The sequence below is a fragment of the Mugil cephalus genome, chromosome 8 (genome assembly GCF_022458985.1).
Source record: "Mugil cephalus isolate CIBA_MC_2020 chromosome 8, CIBA_Mcephalus_1.1, whole genome shotgun sequence".
Taxonomy (NCBI): domain Eukaryota; kingdom Metazoa; phylum Chordata; class Actinopteri; order Mugiliformes; family Mugilidae; genus Mugil; species Mugil cephalus.
Window position 1 is genome coordinate 16,740,252 of NC_061777.1, and position 17,335 is coordinate 16,757,586.

The 17,335-nt window shown below is 42.2% G+C and overlaps 2 protein-coding genes across 2 annotated transcripts; one reads left to right on the forward strand and one right to left on the reverse strand.

Moving 5' to 3' along the window:
- Positions 1-81: 81 nt before the first annotated feature.
- Positions 82-3,557, reverse strand: arsk (arylsulfatase family, member K). Its single transcript, XM_047592156.1, has 8 exons — positions 3,364-3,557; positions 3,030-3,159; positions 2,775-2,934; positions 2,260-2,542; positions 1,989-2,160; positions 1,100-1,324; positions 756-971; positions 82-652 (listed from the first exon to the last, which is right to left on the reverse strand). Exons 1-8 carry the CDS (start codon positions 3,463-3,465, stop codon positions 378-380), a joined length of 1,563 nt encoding a protein of 520 aa, XP_047448112.1. The 5' UTR covers positions 3,466-3,557; the 3' UTR covers positions 82-377.
- Positions 3,558-5,015: 1,458 nt separating this feature from the next.
- Positions 5,016-12,833, forward strand: arrdc3a (arrestin domain containing 3a). Its single transcript, XM_047591443.1, has 8 exons — positions 5,016-5,558; positions 7,557-7,638; positions 7,779-7,926; positions 8,266-8,368; positions 8,507-8,763; positions 9,299-9,455; positions 9,556-9,698; positions 9,816-12,833. Exons 1-8 carry the CDS (start codon positions 5,279-5,281, stop codon positions 9,882-9,884), a joined length of 1,239 nt encoding a protein of 412 aa, XP_047447399.1. The 5' UTR covers positions 5,016-5,278; the 3' UTR covers positions 9,885-12,833.
- Positions 12,834-17,335: the final 4,502 nt, after the last annotated feature.

The following is a 17,335-nucleotide window of genomic DNA, read 5'->3' on the forward strand; positions in this document are numbered from 1 at the left end:
ATAAAAGTACTTGCAGTTACCTCCACTTAAAAGTCCGCAGATTACACATAGGACCAGATTCCCATTAGAAAGTCACAAAAACAAAGTCAAAAACGTTTTTATTGAATTAAAAAATGGACAAACGACGAAGCTTTCAGTGCTTCACAAATATAGTAAAGTCAAGCCAAAAAAACTCCTGAAAGGACAAAGTGCAAATCTATTGGGACATTAAAAAGGATAGTCTGAGGTTATCCAACAAAATAAGCATTACAATAAATATGATGATGAGCCGCACAGCCCCTCAGTGGCTCTCTTATTGTCAGATTCCAGCTTTATATAAAGAGTGATACTGGCTCACACCTCAATTTGACAAATACCTCATTATACCCATAAATGTATCACCAAGAGCCAAAGAGCCAATTGTCAATAGCTCTTTCATTGGCTAATACATCCTTTTGCCAATCCACATGCCACCTGAGGTTAGCAATGACCTGGCTGTAGTTTCTACCCAAACTGTGGCGCCATGCACCAAATGACTCTTTATTGTAGAGATGGACAGCGGAAGACACTTTTGGATAGTCTACAATGCTGCGCAATAGCTTGTCCAGATGCGCCTGCACATCTGGGTATTTGAAAACCACGTTGTGAAGTTCATCCTTGTCCAGTGTAAGGTCTGCAAAAGAGGAACAGAGGAATCAAACAACACAAGAGCTCAATTCTGGTATTTTTCCTCAAGGAAAGGAAGGAAATCAGAGTGGCTTAAGTTTAGGACTCACCGAAAAGTTGCGAAGGGACACTCAGGCCATCTGCATAGGCGATGTATTTCCACCGACCGCTTCTCAGCATGTATGTAGAGGCATTCACATTACAACCATGATATTCACTCAATATCCAGTCTGGGTGTTGCGTCTTAGGGAAAGCATTGGATGTGGATAGCAGAGGAAGGAGGGAGTGGCCACTGAGATTACCTTCAGGTGTAATACCAGCCATTTCTGCAAAACAATCAAACATGCTTTTTAGCAGTTGCTTTTACAAACAGTGGGGCAGTATTTAAGCCTATCTCCAAAGATTTAAATGCCAACAATAGACCTACACAGAAGGAGTTAGTGTTGCCCCTTACCCAGCACTGTGGGATAAAGATCAACCAAAGACACAAGCTGGTTGACCTGCACACCAGACGTCAGGCCAGGTCCCATGATGAGCAGGGGAACATGGGAGCTGCCTTCAAACATTGACATCTTATAGAACTGCCGGTGCTCCATGGCCAGCTCTCCATGATCAGCGGTAAAAATAACAAGTGTGTTGTTAAGGAGGCCTCTCTCCCTCAGGGCTGAAAGGACCTGGCCTGGTGAGACAGAGGGCGTTGAAGACGCAAAGTAAGCACCAGATATACACTTCATTAAGCACTAATAAAAGGACAAAGCGGTTGCAGTAAACTGGATTCTGAAAGCTCTAAAAGGGAAATACTGTATAGTTGTTAAAGTGCCCTTGATATTTTAATGTGTTAAGTAAATTTGAGTGGGAAAATAACTTCAACTGTCTTACAGATCACTGTGATAATGCACATAATACTTCCTAAACCATATCTAAACCGAAACATCTACTTTCATCAGTGCCAATTGGTCAAAAAGGCTTTCCTGAGAAAATACCTAAGAGATGCCAATGTGATTTGAAATATAAGTACTAATATGCCAATGGCCTCTGGCAATATAAATGTCTTTGGCTGGTGATTGGGCTTAGTTACCCTCATTAACCACTATGTAAAAGTGTAGATAAAGGACATGGCGGGAGAGAACTGAGCGAGACACCACTCTCTTCAGCTGTCTTTTCCTAAAACATAATTTAAAAAAAGGCAGAGAGGCAACAGACTGCGAGACCGGTGGGGTGGTCTGCACTTTAGCTGTGTTATGAAGAAAGTTGATCTAACCACAAGCCATCTTTGTGGCCATCTTATCCTCGAAACGTTCTAGATGAGACGAGCCTCCAGCAAATTACGGCTGTCGACTAACCCAGCATTGCATCTGTTTCAGCACACATGGCGTAATAGAAGGCCCGAATGCTTTTGACTTCCTCCTCAGTGAAAGCACCACTGCAGTTTTTGGTGAAGGTGGAGTAGTAGTCCACGGGGTGCATGGCTGCCATGGGCAGCCATTTGGGAACAGAGACGAGATCAGAGGACACCTGTGCATGTGAAGAAAAAATTAAAATCAAGATGTTAGCAACCACAGAGAGGGAGAGAAAATTCATGATACAGAAAATTAGGCAACAGAAAAAGCGTGCCTTCGTTAGCCAGTATGGTGAAGTGCGGAACGTGGATCCTCCTGCATTGGGCCCCAGGGATTCAGTTTTGTATGGATGAGGTAAATTGAGGCCAAGATAAAGAGCGAAGGGCTGGCGTGAGGTTGCAGCCGTCTGATGGATCCACTGTGTGGCCATATCTGTGTTTTTCCAGTCTTCCCTCATGATCCTGACAGTCGACATGTTGCCAACCAGTTGCGAAACGGGCCGGCCCTCTTGGCGCAGGAGGAACTGCACGTCTTGTGTCCATGCCTCAACTCGATTGCTGCAGTGGATGTGCAAAAATAGGAAGTGGAAAGAAACATGTAAAAACAAGCATCCAAAAAGGCATCTCAAACTGTTCTGGAAAAAGCTGCCCACACTCTCCCACTGCCTGTTAGTCATAGTCAGTTACTAAGAATTACTCTCTGTATTAGTTTGGTGACCAGAAATTAGGTGTTTCATTACCTGAGATTTTACAGACTTGCTTGTCCATATTTTTGAAAGTGTCTGCCTACCTGACAGAGTGACTCCCTGAGGTATAATCCCGCTTGCCCATCATCTTGGTCTGATATCCACTCTTCTGCAGCAAATCCATCCACGTCGTTGCATTTGAATCCAAGCACTTGTAGTTATTCCACGACTGAGTGAGGTGAACAAACTGGCCGCTCCACATTGCTGAGAACAGGGATTAAACTGTTGTAAAATCAAAATGCAACATCCTCCAGTTGTAATTTTAAGAGAAATGTCAAGTAAGGGAGGCTGTCACTTACCAGCTCTTGATGGGCAGCAGATGGGTGAATTGGTGTAAGCATTAAGAAACGTGGAGCCAAGTTGCCTGAGGTAGTTTATGTATGGCAGCTCTACAACTTTGCTGCCAGGATCAAAGGTCAGTCTGCCATCCTTAAAAAAAGGCACAAAAGGAGACATGAACATTAAGTGGCAGAGATACACAATACACATAAAACTCGACTGGAAGCTACACAAATGACGCCTGTACTATGAATAACATCTCTTCTCATTCTGCTCTGATCTAATCCACAGAAATCACAAGTATGGAAGGACATATTATCCAATAAAAAATACCATAAGTTAATTCATACTTACAAATGAATCGCTCACCACCACCACAATATTGGGTTTAGTTGCATTTTGGCTTTGTCCATAGCCTTGGAGAAGGTAAATACAAAACAATACTGATATCTTCATGGCAAATGAATTAAGTTAATTGCTGGATCGGCTACAGGAGACACTTGTTGCAGAAAGTTGAGGTTCATCTGCGCTGACATGAACGAACGCTCGGGAAGAAGTGGATCAGTTATAAACATCCTGGTTAAGCTTTCAAAATAAAAGTATTGTTGTAACTTAAAATGCTTTTTACCAGATACACGAAAACAATATATTGCTTGATATTTGCAAAATTGATACCGGACGCCGTACCACTTATTATTGTTTTTATTATTATATCATTATTATTATTAAAACAAGATAAATAAAAACACCGTAAACGTAATATGCTCCCATTTTAGGCATGTAATGAAGAATTATCCACTAGGTGGCACCATTTATCTACGGATCAAAAAACATTCACGACACAATTTTTTTTGTTTTTTCTTCTGTTGGAGCTGCAGTGATCATACTGTCTTACAAGTTTCACAAAGATGTATGACTGTATGTTTCGAAGCAATTAAATATTAACTCTTCATTCAATTTCACAGGATGTAATGGTGATGAAGATGGTTTCTTACAATAATATTGAGTATGAAATATAATTTATAGACTTTGGATTTCAAAGTTTTAATGACAATAAAACAATAGACAACAAAACAACAAATCATTAGAACAGACAAAGAGACATCAATATCGTCCTATTACTGAAATGCCCCCTAAAATAGCCTTACTGTGTGGTTACTTGTAATCACTAATACAAAGCAATACCATTGAATTGTAGTGATGTTCAACAGGTGACACTGCAGATCATGATAGAAACACTAGTGGCCACAGGGTGGCGTTTTGAGCCTTTATAGTTGTTTTTCTGCAAAGTGGGAGTTCAACACAATGGGAACAGCCTCCCATATGTGCATGGATCATTTTAATCCCAATGCAAAAACAAAGTATGCGACCTATGGATAGAATAAAAGAAAACAAGAAAGCTTCCTAGGCCTTTATTTCCCCACAAAAATCATAGGCTTTCAACAACCCTGTATTGTTGTGCCCTGCAGGCACAAAATGCAGCAATGTTAAATTTGTAGCTTGTGAACAGATGCAGATTTAGTGGTTAATCTGCATATGTGAAAATATATGAGTGTGTGAGATTATACTTTTGGATGGATGTGCACACACGCCCTGACAAGGCTTTGAAGCTGTGGGCCTACAAACGATTCTGAGTCGATGTATGGCTCATTACCTGTTACTACATCACATTTTATGAATAGTGACAATCTGGATAGTTACTTGTTTGGTGAGAATAACCCCGGCAACAATTTCATTTAAAAGATTGTGAATCAATTGGGATGCTTCTTTTTTTTGTTAGATGTATTAATGTATTAAAATGTACCAAATGACCTGTAAACCCCCAACCATAAAAACTAGTGTGGTGAACATTTCTTTGTGTAGTCTTTCAGCTGTTTGACCATACTTGTCATCTGGCTTTGAGCCACACTCTCTGCCTTGTTCCAGAAGGCGGAAGGAGGGGGCAGTGAAGCCCTGCGCATGCGCTCAAGGTTGTTTTTCACACAGCCCGTCGCTTAAAGTGAGCTGTGCTACGGGGGTTTCCTTGTCTTTGACTGGAGACCAGCACGCAGAGAGGCAGATGATAACAGCATCCATTGCTGTTATTCAGCCTACACACATCTCAATGAACTGCTCGCACAGAAGCCACTGATCGTGCCCACTGCTTTTTGCAGGGCAGAGATAGCGATCAGTGTCTAAAAACGGCACCCCTTCTTTTTTTCCTATGAGATTATTTTTTCATAGACTCCTTTTGTAAAAACATTCAAGGTCTCTGTAGCCTCTTTCCACCATGGTGCTAGGAAAGGTAAAGAGCTTCACAGTGAGCTACGACTGTCTCAATGACAGCAATGTTCCCGTTTTCTCGAGCGGGGACTGCGTCTCAGGTAGGGTGATCATCGAAGTCACCGGAGAAATCCGCGTGAAATCTCTCAAGATCCACGCAAAAGGATTTGCAAAAGTTCGTTGGACTGAATCGAGAAATGCTGGATCCAACACTGCCTACACGCAAAACTACACGGAAGAAGTGGAATACCTAAATCACAAAGACATTTTAATTGGACACGAGAGAGGTAAGACGATGTGGTTTTTGTATTTTATTTTATTTTTTTCCTTGCAGAAGTTTTGTAGACTGTGAGATGCAGGTTGGGGATCAGGTTCACTGAAAGATGCAGTTGCAGGTGTTGATGAGAGAATGATGTAAAGTTTGAGGAGTTAAATATTGTTACTGTTTTTCAACGGTGGCTGATTATATATGTATATATATATTCAGTGGCATTGGCTATATGCAACTCCATCGCTGCTTGTTTGTGTCAAGGTGTCAGAATGAATGACAGCAGGTCGGGCATCCGTATTTTTCATGTTATTTCAAACGCAAACTGAGGTTTAAATAGGTTTTTGAGACACGGTCCGACGGGGCAGGGGCTTGCGGTGGCGTATCTGCGGTTTAGTTGGGATATTTCGACGTCGAAACGCATCATATAGGCTGTTTCTTTGTAGCTTTTCTTAAGTTTCCACCTATTGTTCAAAGCGGTTCAATCCTGTTCAGAAAACTGGACCGCGAGGGGGCGGGGTTTCAGCTCAAGACCCGCTCCTGATTGGCTGAAGTGCTCATGTGTGGCCAGTGACATCATTATCTTGCAGTGACAGGATAGTCTGCAACTTTTTAATCAAGAAAAACGCCTGCGAAATATGAAATACCTGCAGCTTTAAATTATAACGCATTTAAGAAGCTGCAGCTCGGATTCTTTATCCCCACCGACGGCTCATTTCTTGCACGTTAACATTTAGCTAAAATACAAGGTTGGGACTTATCGCCAGCAGCTTGACGCATATATTAATTTTGCGGCCACAAACGGTGTCAATGCATCTATATAGAAAAAGCTCATTTCAAACGCAATTCAATTGAATGTATATGCGTGTAAAATCTCTTATCAATTAATGCTTTGTAGCTCGCTCTGCAGCAGCTGACTACGTTTCCTCTTTTTTTGTGCGTGTCAAATCAAACTGTAGTGTGCATTAATCTTCGATGAAGGTGCACAAAGGTTTGCGAACAGCTCTCCTTTGAGATGCAGTTGAATAAAACGGTAGAGAAATGAGGTCGGTGCAGGAGTGTAGACCTCTTCGGTGCGTCCGTTTCTCGTAGTAGTGGCTTCGGTGGTAGTGGCTGCTGCGGTGTCGCACAGTGAATGCGTAATGAGAGCAGAGCGGCTGTGGGAGGGGGAAGCTGCTCACACCGGTTTAGGCCGGTCTCCTCCTGCTGGAGTCTGCCGGTCTGACTGACAGCTCCGCACTTGTTTACCACACGGCTGCTGCTGCTGCTGCTGCTGCTGCTTCTAGGGGGAGGGAGTGCTGAGCTGGCAAAACCAACACACCCGTCCTGTCCACCCAGTTTTCAAAAATGTTAATGAAGATATTTTGTATGTTTTTTTGTTTTTTTACAAGTGGCTCTGAAACGCTTTAGTCCAATTTCCTCCCTCTGGAAAAAAAAAATCTTTCTTTTATTTTAATTTACATATAGTAAATAAATTTTAGTTGTTCGTGTGACCAATTATATGTTTATCTCGTTTCTCCTGCTGTTCTCTCTTTTTCTGCCTCTATCCGGCTGATGGGTCCCTGCTCAAGGTTTCTTCCTGTTAAAAGGGAGTTTTTCCTTCCCACCCTCGCCTTCAGGCTTGTTCTGGAGGTTTCAGACCAGATTTTGTAAAGCGTCTTGAGACAATTTGTATTGCTTTTGACGCCACATAAATAAAACTGAATTGAAACAGAATTATCTATTTGTTGTTTCCCACCCTAAAATTACTTATAAATTAAATCCCAAGGGTGGAGTTCTGTGTTCCCCCAAATAGTGTCTTCTAATTACCACCCTGCTTTTCATCTCTCAATACATAATTTTATTTAGATATGATAGTAAAATCCGTCTGTTCTCTTTTGTCTCCCCCACCCTGTGTTTTTTTTTTTTTTTTTTTTTTTTTTTTTTTTTTTTCATATGACTTTCAGATGCCTTCGTAGAGCATTTTACCCAGGTATGGTATACATGTGTTTGGAATATTGTCCTCCTTGTCTTTCAGACGATGACAACTCAGAGGAAGGCCTCACCACTATCCATTCAGGAAGACATGAGTATGCATTCAGCCTCGAGCTTCCTCAGACGTAAGTGTCCCGACGCTCAGTTTGGGTCATAAATTAAATGTGCATAAATTGATTTGTCTTTTTATATGTTTTGTATTTGTTTTTTGAGTAGTTGCTTTAACCCTTTCCTCCTCTGTTTGCTCCTTTCTTTCTTCCTGTAGACCCCTGGCTACCTCTTTTGAAGGGAAGCATGGCAGTGTGCGCTACTGGGTAAAGGCAGAACTCCATAGGCCATGGCTCCTGCCCATGAAGACCAAGAAGGAATTTACAGTCTTTGAGCACATCGACATCAACACTCCATTATTGCTGGTGAGCGTCCCTGAATAACTTTTTAACGAAGGAATGAAACTCCAGTATGAGTCACTCAAGCCATAATTTTCCTAATTGTTGGGCAACTCTGGATAGAATTTGGCATTTTAGTCTCTTACCTTCAGTTTCCGTTTCTGTTGTAGGCGGCTGTCTTTCATACAGCTGGGATTGTGGAAAACTAAATATTGTTGAAATGAATAACTTGCCCAATTTTAGCAAAGACTAGCAGCAGCTGAGGTGCTTGTGCATGCTTGTGCATGTTCTTTTCGATAACCTGTCAAATCAAGGAAACTTCTGCCGACTTTAATGTAATGCCTCTGTGTTTCTCTTCCCTTTCAGTCACCCCAGGCCGGCACAAAAGATAAGACACTTTGCTGTTGGTTTTGCACCTCAGGTCCTATTTCCCTAAGTGCCAAAATTGAAAGGAAAGGATACACCCCAGGTGAGACTAAGTAGATGATTGATTAACCAAATAAGTCAATAAATGTGGATTACTGCATTGATTAGTAATTACTGACTGGATAAAAAGATGATCTCTAAAAACCTGAGTTAACCTCTCTTCTGTCCGTTCACTCTGTAGGAGAGTCGATCCAGATCTTTGCAGAGATCGAGAACTGCTCTTCCCGCATGGTGGTGCCAAAGGCAGCCATCTACCAAACTCAGACTTTCTATGCCAAAGGGAAGATGAAGGAGGTTAAGCAGCTGGTGGCCAACCTCCGGGGAGAGTCCCTGTCCTCGGGCAAAACGGAGACCTGGAGCGGAAAGATGCTTAAGATCCCACCTGTCTCACCCTCCATCTTGGACTGCAGCATTATCAGAGTGGAGTACTCTCTCATGGTGAGTACAGTCTCGCCCTATTCTGGTCATCCGTTTGCACACTTTAACAGCAAACACCCCTGCTTTTTACACAGAAAAACAAGCCTTTCTATTTATATTGCAGTCTTTACTTGACCTCTCACTATTATTCGCAACGCTATCAGCACAGAATCAATATTTCCTAGTAAGTCAATATCTCTCCTAGTAGAGGACCTGACTGACTCGGCTCACATTGCCAAATCTGAGCTGCGGATTGCACCAGGTGTTATCTCCACATGCTGCTAAGAGCATTAGCCTAGGATATCTGTGGCAACACCTGCCTTAATGGCGCTTGCGACCTCTTTACCCTGTGGACAGACACCAGGAAAGGGCTCCACTTGCATAAGCAACCTGACCTGAAGACATTGACCTACATATGCTCAAACTACTACCTAATCCATTGCATCTTTGTGCAGCTCCAGAACCTCTTAGTAGTCCTCTCATTTGGTGATATTATTAATCCTCTGAATGACTTGCACATACTAAACTGCTGCTGTGTCCTCTTGATTCCATTCAGGTATACGTGGACATACCTGGGGCGATAAACTTGTCCCTGAATCTGCCCCTGGTCATTGGAACCATACCCCTCCACCCATTTGGCTCCCGAACCTCTAGTGTCAGCAGCCAGTGCAGCATGAGCTGGCTGGGCATGGGTCTACCAGAGAGGCCTGAAGGTCGGTTGCAACTCTTTTTTATTACTCTAGAATTCTGTTTGAAATGCACACAGGGTTAATGATTCACAAGGATGCTAAAACGTTTCATTTGGCTTTGCAGCTCCTCCCAGCTATGCAGAGATTGTGACAGAAGAGCAGAGGCAGAGCAGTCTGGATGTCCCAGCAGCCCGAGAGGAGCTGGACGGGCCACTCTTTGCCTATATTCACGAGTTCCGCTTCCAGCCACCTCCTCTGTACTCTGAGGTAAGTACCAAACAGAAGAGAGCAAAGCATTTGTTCAGCTGTCTTTCAATTACCAAAATCGAATTTTTGTCAGTTTCCATACATGACCAATCTTCTTTTCCTTGTTCCCCACTTTAGATCGATCCTCACCCAGATCACGCCAGGCGTACAGAAGAGCGCAGGCTTGATGCCTGTCCATCACGCTGAGGGCACCCCCAAAATTCCCCTGACTGACTTGGGGAAACACTAAGGAACCTGCTTTCAAGGCTCAGCTTATTTTTCTCAGATGACGGCATTCACACAATGCTGTTGACATCAAGAGAAAAACAAAATATCCAACCAACCAACCAACCAACAAAGACTTGCACACAGTTGAGTTGGATTGGACAAATCTGTTCCTGCCTTCCCTCAGGAGTCACTAGTGTGGGCTGTCACTTCCTTCCTGTGTCAGCCCACTGAGGGTGGGAGGGCAGATGAACACCTATTCTGTCTGTATGACAAAAACCCCACTAGTAGTGAGAGCCCTGGTGATGGTATTGACAGTGACGAAGAAGAATCACCAAGGCTCAGCCTGCCAAGCTCCTCTTCACCCCTTTGATTCTTCTGTACTCGTGGCACATACGGACATGGCTCTTCACACATAGAGCAGGACTAATCATGTCCAGACTTCAGCAGAATCACCTTAAGAAAATGGGATGAAGAGAGAAGAGTAACAACAACAATGTTCTAACCACCATAGTCTGTATGATGGAAAGCTTTCAGCAGCAGCGGTCAACAACAGAGCGAACACTAGGTCCTCCTGCCTCATTTGGGATTTTGTTTTGCACATTTTGAGTTGCGTGGCTCTGTTTAACGAGAATTTCTTTTCAAATCACTAATAGTTTGGTTTCAGCCTCGCAGTACGCCAGACTAAAAATACGAGACTGCAGGTTTAACTTTATAAGACTATCATCTGCATAACTTTGAGCAGCGCTGAGAACAGGATTTGATTTTTGAAAAAAAAAAACGAAAAAAAACAAAGAGACTGAAAAGAACAATGCACTGAATTTGTTTAAGTTGTTATAAGAATTTTCATTTTCTCGTTTTGATGTTTCCACGGTGACTAACAACAACCAGACCAGACCGGACTTTTACAACAGCCGCACCACCCTATCTCCACGTGGTAGCTCTTCAAGATGTTGCCTCCTAAGCTCGGATCCAAGAGCGGCTTCCCTCCTCTTGAGTTTATGTTATTCTGTCCTTGTATCTAGCTCCGGTCATAGAACAGCTTTTAGCCTTTTTGCTTTTTTGGTTTATTTTGAGGATGCTCTGGATTTGGACTAGGGGGGTTGCAGACCTTCATTTGCCACTTTGAATAGTAGCTGACCAGAAAAATGTGTGTGTGTGTGTGTGCGCTTGTGTGTGTGTGAGAGAGATCAGAGGTGGTACATTGTTGAGGGACTCGTCCTAACTGCCTGCAGCCCCTCTACTCCTAATCTCAGGGCAAGCCTGGCTTGCTTAACTGCCCAAAAAGCACTGTCTCAGGTGGTCTTCTCACTTGCCAAACTGTTGGAATTTAGAGTTTTGTTTAAATTGCACTGTTAAAGCAGAGTTGGGTTTTTTTTTTGTTTTGTTTTGTTTTGTTTTGTTTTGTTTTTTAACTACCAAAATGAGAGAACAGACCTGCAGAGAAGCAAGGCAGCTTTCTGAAATGAATCACATTCCCTTTTTGTCCTGCTGCACTTGCCCACTTCATCCAACCAACATTTAGACCTCACCAGACCAGTGAAGCCTGAATGCCAGTCATAAAAAAAAAAGAAAGGAAAAGGAGGGATGACGCGACTTCTGCATTAAAGAAGCAAACCAACACTAAAGAAAAGCTGGGGACGTTGCTAAACTTCTGTTCGGCCTGGTCAGAACAAGTAGTAGTAGTAGATTGACATGAGTAATACATTGGTTTTCTAACTCATTCAAGACAAAAGACCAGCTGTAACAGAAGTTTGACATTGTCAGAAAAAAAAGCAGCACTTTTTTTGATAAGAAAAAAAAAAGCATTCAACGGTGAAGGTCTGGTGAGAGAAAAACATTTGGTACTAACCATGTAGTAGTAGAGGATTTTCAGTCAAGGTGTTGTGTAGGACGGTAATGCATTATTCAGTCTTTTTAAGATTAGTTACTTCTTTTTTTTTTTTTCTTTTTTTCCAAGTTTACATTTTGAAACGTAGCTAACGCGTGTTTGTATGTGTTGAGTGTGTGCACGCTCTTGTCCAGCTGGCAACTACATCCACGGCTTCTGGCGGTAATCAACAAACTGCAGATGATTAAAGTGATCTTATCTTAGTGGCCTTGACACAGAAAAGACCTGATTAATTTTTCAGTGTCTATGCGGACTTCATTATGTTTGTGAACACCTGTACGTTTTAGACCTTTCTATGTTTATTCAAAAGGACAAAAAGGGAACAGAAAAAAAGTCCTTTTAAAGCAAGTGTTGTTAAAAAAGACATCTTGGACAGGCCTCTTTGATTGTGTTGCTGGTGAGGGTTGACTATTATCTTTTTTTTGTTTTTTTTTTCCATATATTTCTGGGCATTAACAAAGGTTGCTTTCTAGTTTACCAATCAACCTTCTTGAGTTAGTCTCCCCCGATCCGCCTCAGGTCTGGGGTGGCAGCTGTTGATCAGCACCCTTCCTCCTGCTCCTCCGAGAAACATTTAGGTAACGTGGAATAGCTGATAAAGCACTTCTTCTATGGTAAGCCCATGTCAGACCTGTTTGCAGTTCTTTGTTTGGATTTTATCTTAGGGAAAACAAATCAAGCTATGCGGTAAAGAATAAGCTCACATACTTGTTTCAGGTTGGTCAATTCCATAGTCCATTTGCTTGGGCCTCACAGTAGTCCAGTGTCAAAAAGTAAGCTAAACTCCTGGCCTAATAAAAGGCAGGAACTGAAATGTTCACAGATAAAGAGCCTGGGAGACAGGATCTGAAACATTTTAGAAACAAAGTGCAATATTACTCACTGAATTTTCTTCATTCTCCATTTTTATGTTTTTTTTTTTTTTTCGTCTGTTAATCATGATGATGTATAGATATTCTATGAATATGCTATGTTCTGAATGATTTAACCTTTTGTCTAGTTCTTCCTTTTGATTTGAATAAACATTTTGTTCTAAAGGACATATGACTGTGCTGTTTATTTGCACAAACACACCGCGTACCTTCTATAAGCTTCCATGGATATAATAATTGAGCTAGTGTAAAGACAACTTGCTCATCTTTAATTTAGTTGGTCTGCTTTGACACAATTGCAACAAAACATGCTTTCAGCTAAGAGGCACACAACATTGAAACAAAGCCATAAATGATTAATCATTATTATCATTTCATTATTTTAAATAGGTCATGAAAGTTGTGGTGGACACTGATCACCTGTAAAAGCTAGAACCGCACTGCCTCTAGTGGTTGGATTACGAACTGCACCCAGACTTGCTGAAAGAAAGATGGAGGGTAGTATGGCCCAAACTGGAGGCGTTCGTCATCAGTGGCAGTTTATTGGCATTAAAATAAAAAATACATCTTTTCTACAGTCAGATATTAGAAATACTAAGTGAAAACAAATGCCATTTGTTATAAATCCCCCCTAACTGACTGCTATAAAGTTAAGATTTCAGATCAAAATTTTAAACAAATGCTGAATACCATAACCTTCATGAAGCTTTAATTTAGTGCTGAACTGCTAAGTGAGTGTACATTTAAACCTCTGGCAAATTACTCAGCACAGAAGATTCATGTCTAAGTGAGTCATATTGACGAATACTTTTGAAGTTCCTCACAGTCTTTGCTCCTCACATGTGGTATGCCTGTTATAGAAAATGTCTTATGGTACTTTTTCAATAAACAAAATAAATAATAATAAATCTGTGATCCAACTTAAAAAGGGTATTTTATTTTAGCTCGGACTCCTCTCTCAAGGAAACTCACAATGAAACATATTGTAGTTGATCGCAATATTATATTATACCGCAAAAGACACGATTTATTGATTCTTGTTGAATGATGCATTCCCAAGAAAGGTCATGGTGACCTGTTTCAGAGCAATGGTGAAAAAATGTCTCAGCACAAGTCTTCTAACCATGTCCTTGTAATCTTTTGTAATCTAAACGCACAATGTTCCACTATCCATTAATTACTTACTGTTTCCACCACTGAGCTGTGTTGTCCCAAGTCTGCATCAATCTAAGCTGCGCTCAAACATTTTTGCTAGAGACTGCAATGTCTAAGTGGATCTGAAATCTTTGATTGTTTTAGCATTAAGTAAATATTTAACTTACATAGGTTTCGTCTTTCTTTACTTTAAATAGTGCTGCTCTCTTTCTGGTTACAGTTTACCTACACATGACCTATTTATTATGTTCAACAGTTTCGTGAGCATGTCCATCAATTTCTCTCGTACTGTATTGGCCTTCGCGTGACGTCAGCCTGGTTTTATACTAATTGATTTTTTCGCGAACTACAAGCATGTGTGCACAAATGAGCTCAGCAAATTCGATCGGTCGGATGTTAACAGAAAGCCGGCCAAGCTGGAACAAAATGTGCACAGTGAAAAGAGATGAAAGTCATTGCTATTGCGTAACATAAGGCAAATATCCTCCAGGATGCAGGTACGTGTGGAGATGGAGATTCTAACGGAAAGAGGGAAAAAAAAACGCCTCTGGAGTGGCACCTCATCAACTTTACTGGGAATTTTTTTTACAAATGATCAGTCTGGGCTGGCTCCACTGATGACTCAGCAGCCCAGTCAGCTTTGACCAAGCACTTCAGTTTGCCTTTGTCCCGTCCCTTCTCCACCCCTGGCCCCCTTTGACTTTTGTGGGCCTTTGTGGATGTCTGACCCCTGCAGATTGAAAAAAAAAAAGAAGGAGGGGATTATTGAGGTGAGGACATAGCTTGTAGCGGCCTACATGCATGTGTGTGCAGTGAGAGTGTTGATTAGCAAGTGCTGACGCTACACAGGCCTCAGCTGTTTCCTCTCACTGGCTAATCCCACTACCCAGAAGCCCCTGTGATCCAGAGGTTCTCAGCAGCTTGGTGTGACCAGGCACGTTCAGCATGGATGGGAAGGGGTTGGACTGAGGCCCCTGTACACGCCTGCTTGACAGAGCCACATCATCACTGTGACATAATAGAAACACACACACACTCACACATCAATGCACTGGGCGAACTCACACATTCCTTGAAACAATGGACCAACCAATATTACATCTGGTCTGAAAAGTTCTGTTCTGCGTGTGCTTTGCTGTCCCCATAAACTCACACTCAGTTGTTCTGCACTGGCAGTCCGAGCTCTGAAGCTGATAATTGACAGGACCGAGCTACTGTTCAGTTATCATTAACACATCTCTTTCACTGCCAAGTGCAAATTTGCCTCAAGAGGCTTTCGCAATCTATAGAAGAGTGATAGCGATCTGATTTGATTTGTGCACATATAAAAATATGAAAATAGCCGTGCAGAGTCAAAGCCTGCATAAACATAAACATGTTTTAAGTGAAGAAAAGATCTGTATTTGGTTGATACATCATAAATGAGAGTACACAAGGAAAGACTAGTCACAAACTTTTTTCCATCATCCTGTTTCATCCACACACACACCAGCAGCTCTGAAGCCAGCTCTGTCTGTTTTTATCATCGGACACAAAGAAAGGAACATAGATAGACAGGCTGCACAAGGGAGAGAGGGGGCATTGAAGTTTTTTTTTTTTTTTTTTTTTTTCCCAAGGACTTTTCTTCGTGATGTTTCTTGGCGACTGGTTCATTCTAGTTTGAAGCACTTCTCCTTGAGGGTGCTGACAGCAGAGGCTGCTGCTTTTCCGACCCTGAAAGCCGGACTGTTTTTCGACCTTGCTAGGAACAAGTTGTTTACCTCCTCTGAATGCTCCACAATGGACAGCGGAAAGAGAGAATAACTCACCATTGCCATTAAAGTGGATCCTCTCAGAGACTTTATTTGCGTTACCGAGATTCTACTTTGACAGGGACAGAACATATGTTGAGATGAGCTTCGGGGAGACATTTCTCACCTCTGTCAACACACGTGCACATGCATTCTCAATGCAAAGGCATGCACTAAATGAATATTGGTACAGTACATGTATGTCAACAGCACCTGCTGCTCATAAAGAGTACATGTCACTCGTCGGTTCCTGAGCTGCTTGACTCCATTCTGTGAAAGGTGCATGTCTAATCTCAGCCTCAGGTCTAGAGAGTCTGCCCTCACCTCTCCGACGCATCACGTCGTCTGCGCAGCGTCTGAAAATGTAAATGCTGTTTAAAAGGTAGAGCAGGTATCATGTGTGGGAGTGACACGGCCGCCATCGGCTTAACATGATTTATGGTGACGGTGCTAATTGAAAATCCTTTCAAACGTCCTCAGTGGAGTTGTGTGGGCCGCTGCGGATATCCATGTTTAGTATGAAAAGGAACATGATAGCAAGAAAAGACAGTGTGCTATGTTCTCATGCCAGGACTCCCAGCCCTGCCATACCAAAGTCCAAGCATGGTCAGCATTCCTCCTCCAACCACCCTTCACACGCTCCACTCCAGTCCACTCCACTCGCTCTCTTGCATGCTTGCAGCTCTTACGCAGCACCACAAGTTCAAGACCTTGCCATCACTACGGCTTGGAGTGAAGTCCTGCACAGTTTGCACCTCTCTTTGCTCTCCTTAGGGAACTGGCAATGGCCGGAATAGTAACAGATACAAGGAGAGGCCAAACTTAAGATAATAATAGGAGTCATTTTAACTATGCAAAGAGAAATACAGTATGAACAAAGCACAGCTGATTTAGTCCACCAACCTGGCCCTACACGGCCAAAAACAAGCAGCTCATCACATTCGGGACAATAATGCCAGTTTGATTTCTTTTTCAGGCCGCAGAGGGATCAAAAAGCCTACGTAGCCTATAGCTTAACTGTTGCATGGATAGGATATCAGCCACAATCGCCAGCTTAATGCTTCATCCCAGCCAGCGGTATAATACTTTACATACTTTGAAAATCCTGTCAGAGCCAGGCCACAAGGGGAAAGAGTCACCCAGAGTTCATTTTTGACAGATTGCATTTGGACAGATTCCTTCCTCACTCTTCCTCTCTCGCACTTTATTATTTATTTATTTTTTTTCCCAGCATTTGTCATCTGCAGAATTCTGTGCATCCACATTGTTTAGTTTCCATCTCATCGGCGGGCGTGTTTAAAAAGCTCTGGAGAAGGCAGAGATGCCTGCCACATGAGATGGTATTCCTTATCATAACCGTGTCAGAAGGATTTATGACTTTGGGACACTGCATGACACGAATCCGAGGAGAAGAGCAAATTAGCATCATGCTTATATATGCTCAAAATGTGCCTGCACTCACAACACTGATGCTGCCTGATCTGCTCTATTCTAAGACTTGGAAGAGAGCACTGGGACACATATTCACCAGCGACACCCTACCTCCCTGTTATGTCACTAGGAGTTTCATTCAGCCCAGTGTGGGTCAAATTCCGGTGTGGTCTTAAAAATATACTGAAATGATGCCTCACGAATCTCAAGAGGTTGGAGTTAATATCTTAAGCGGTGAATTGATTACATGTTTGCGTTCATTTCTTAATTTGACATCAATGCATTCAGCCAGAG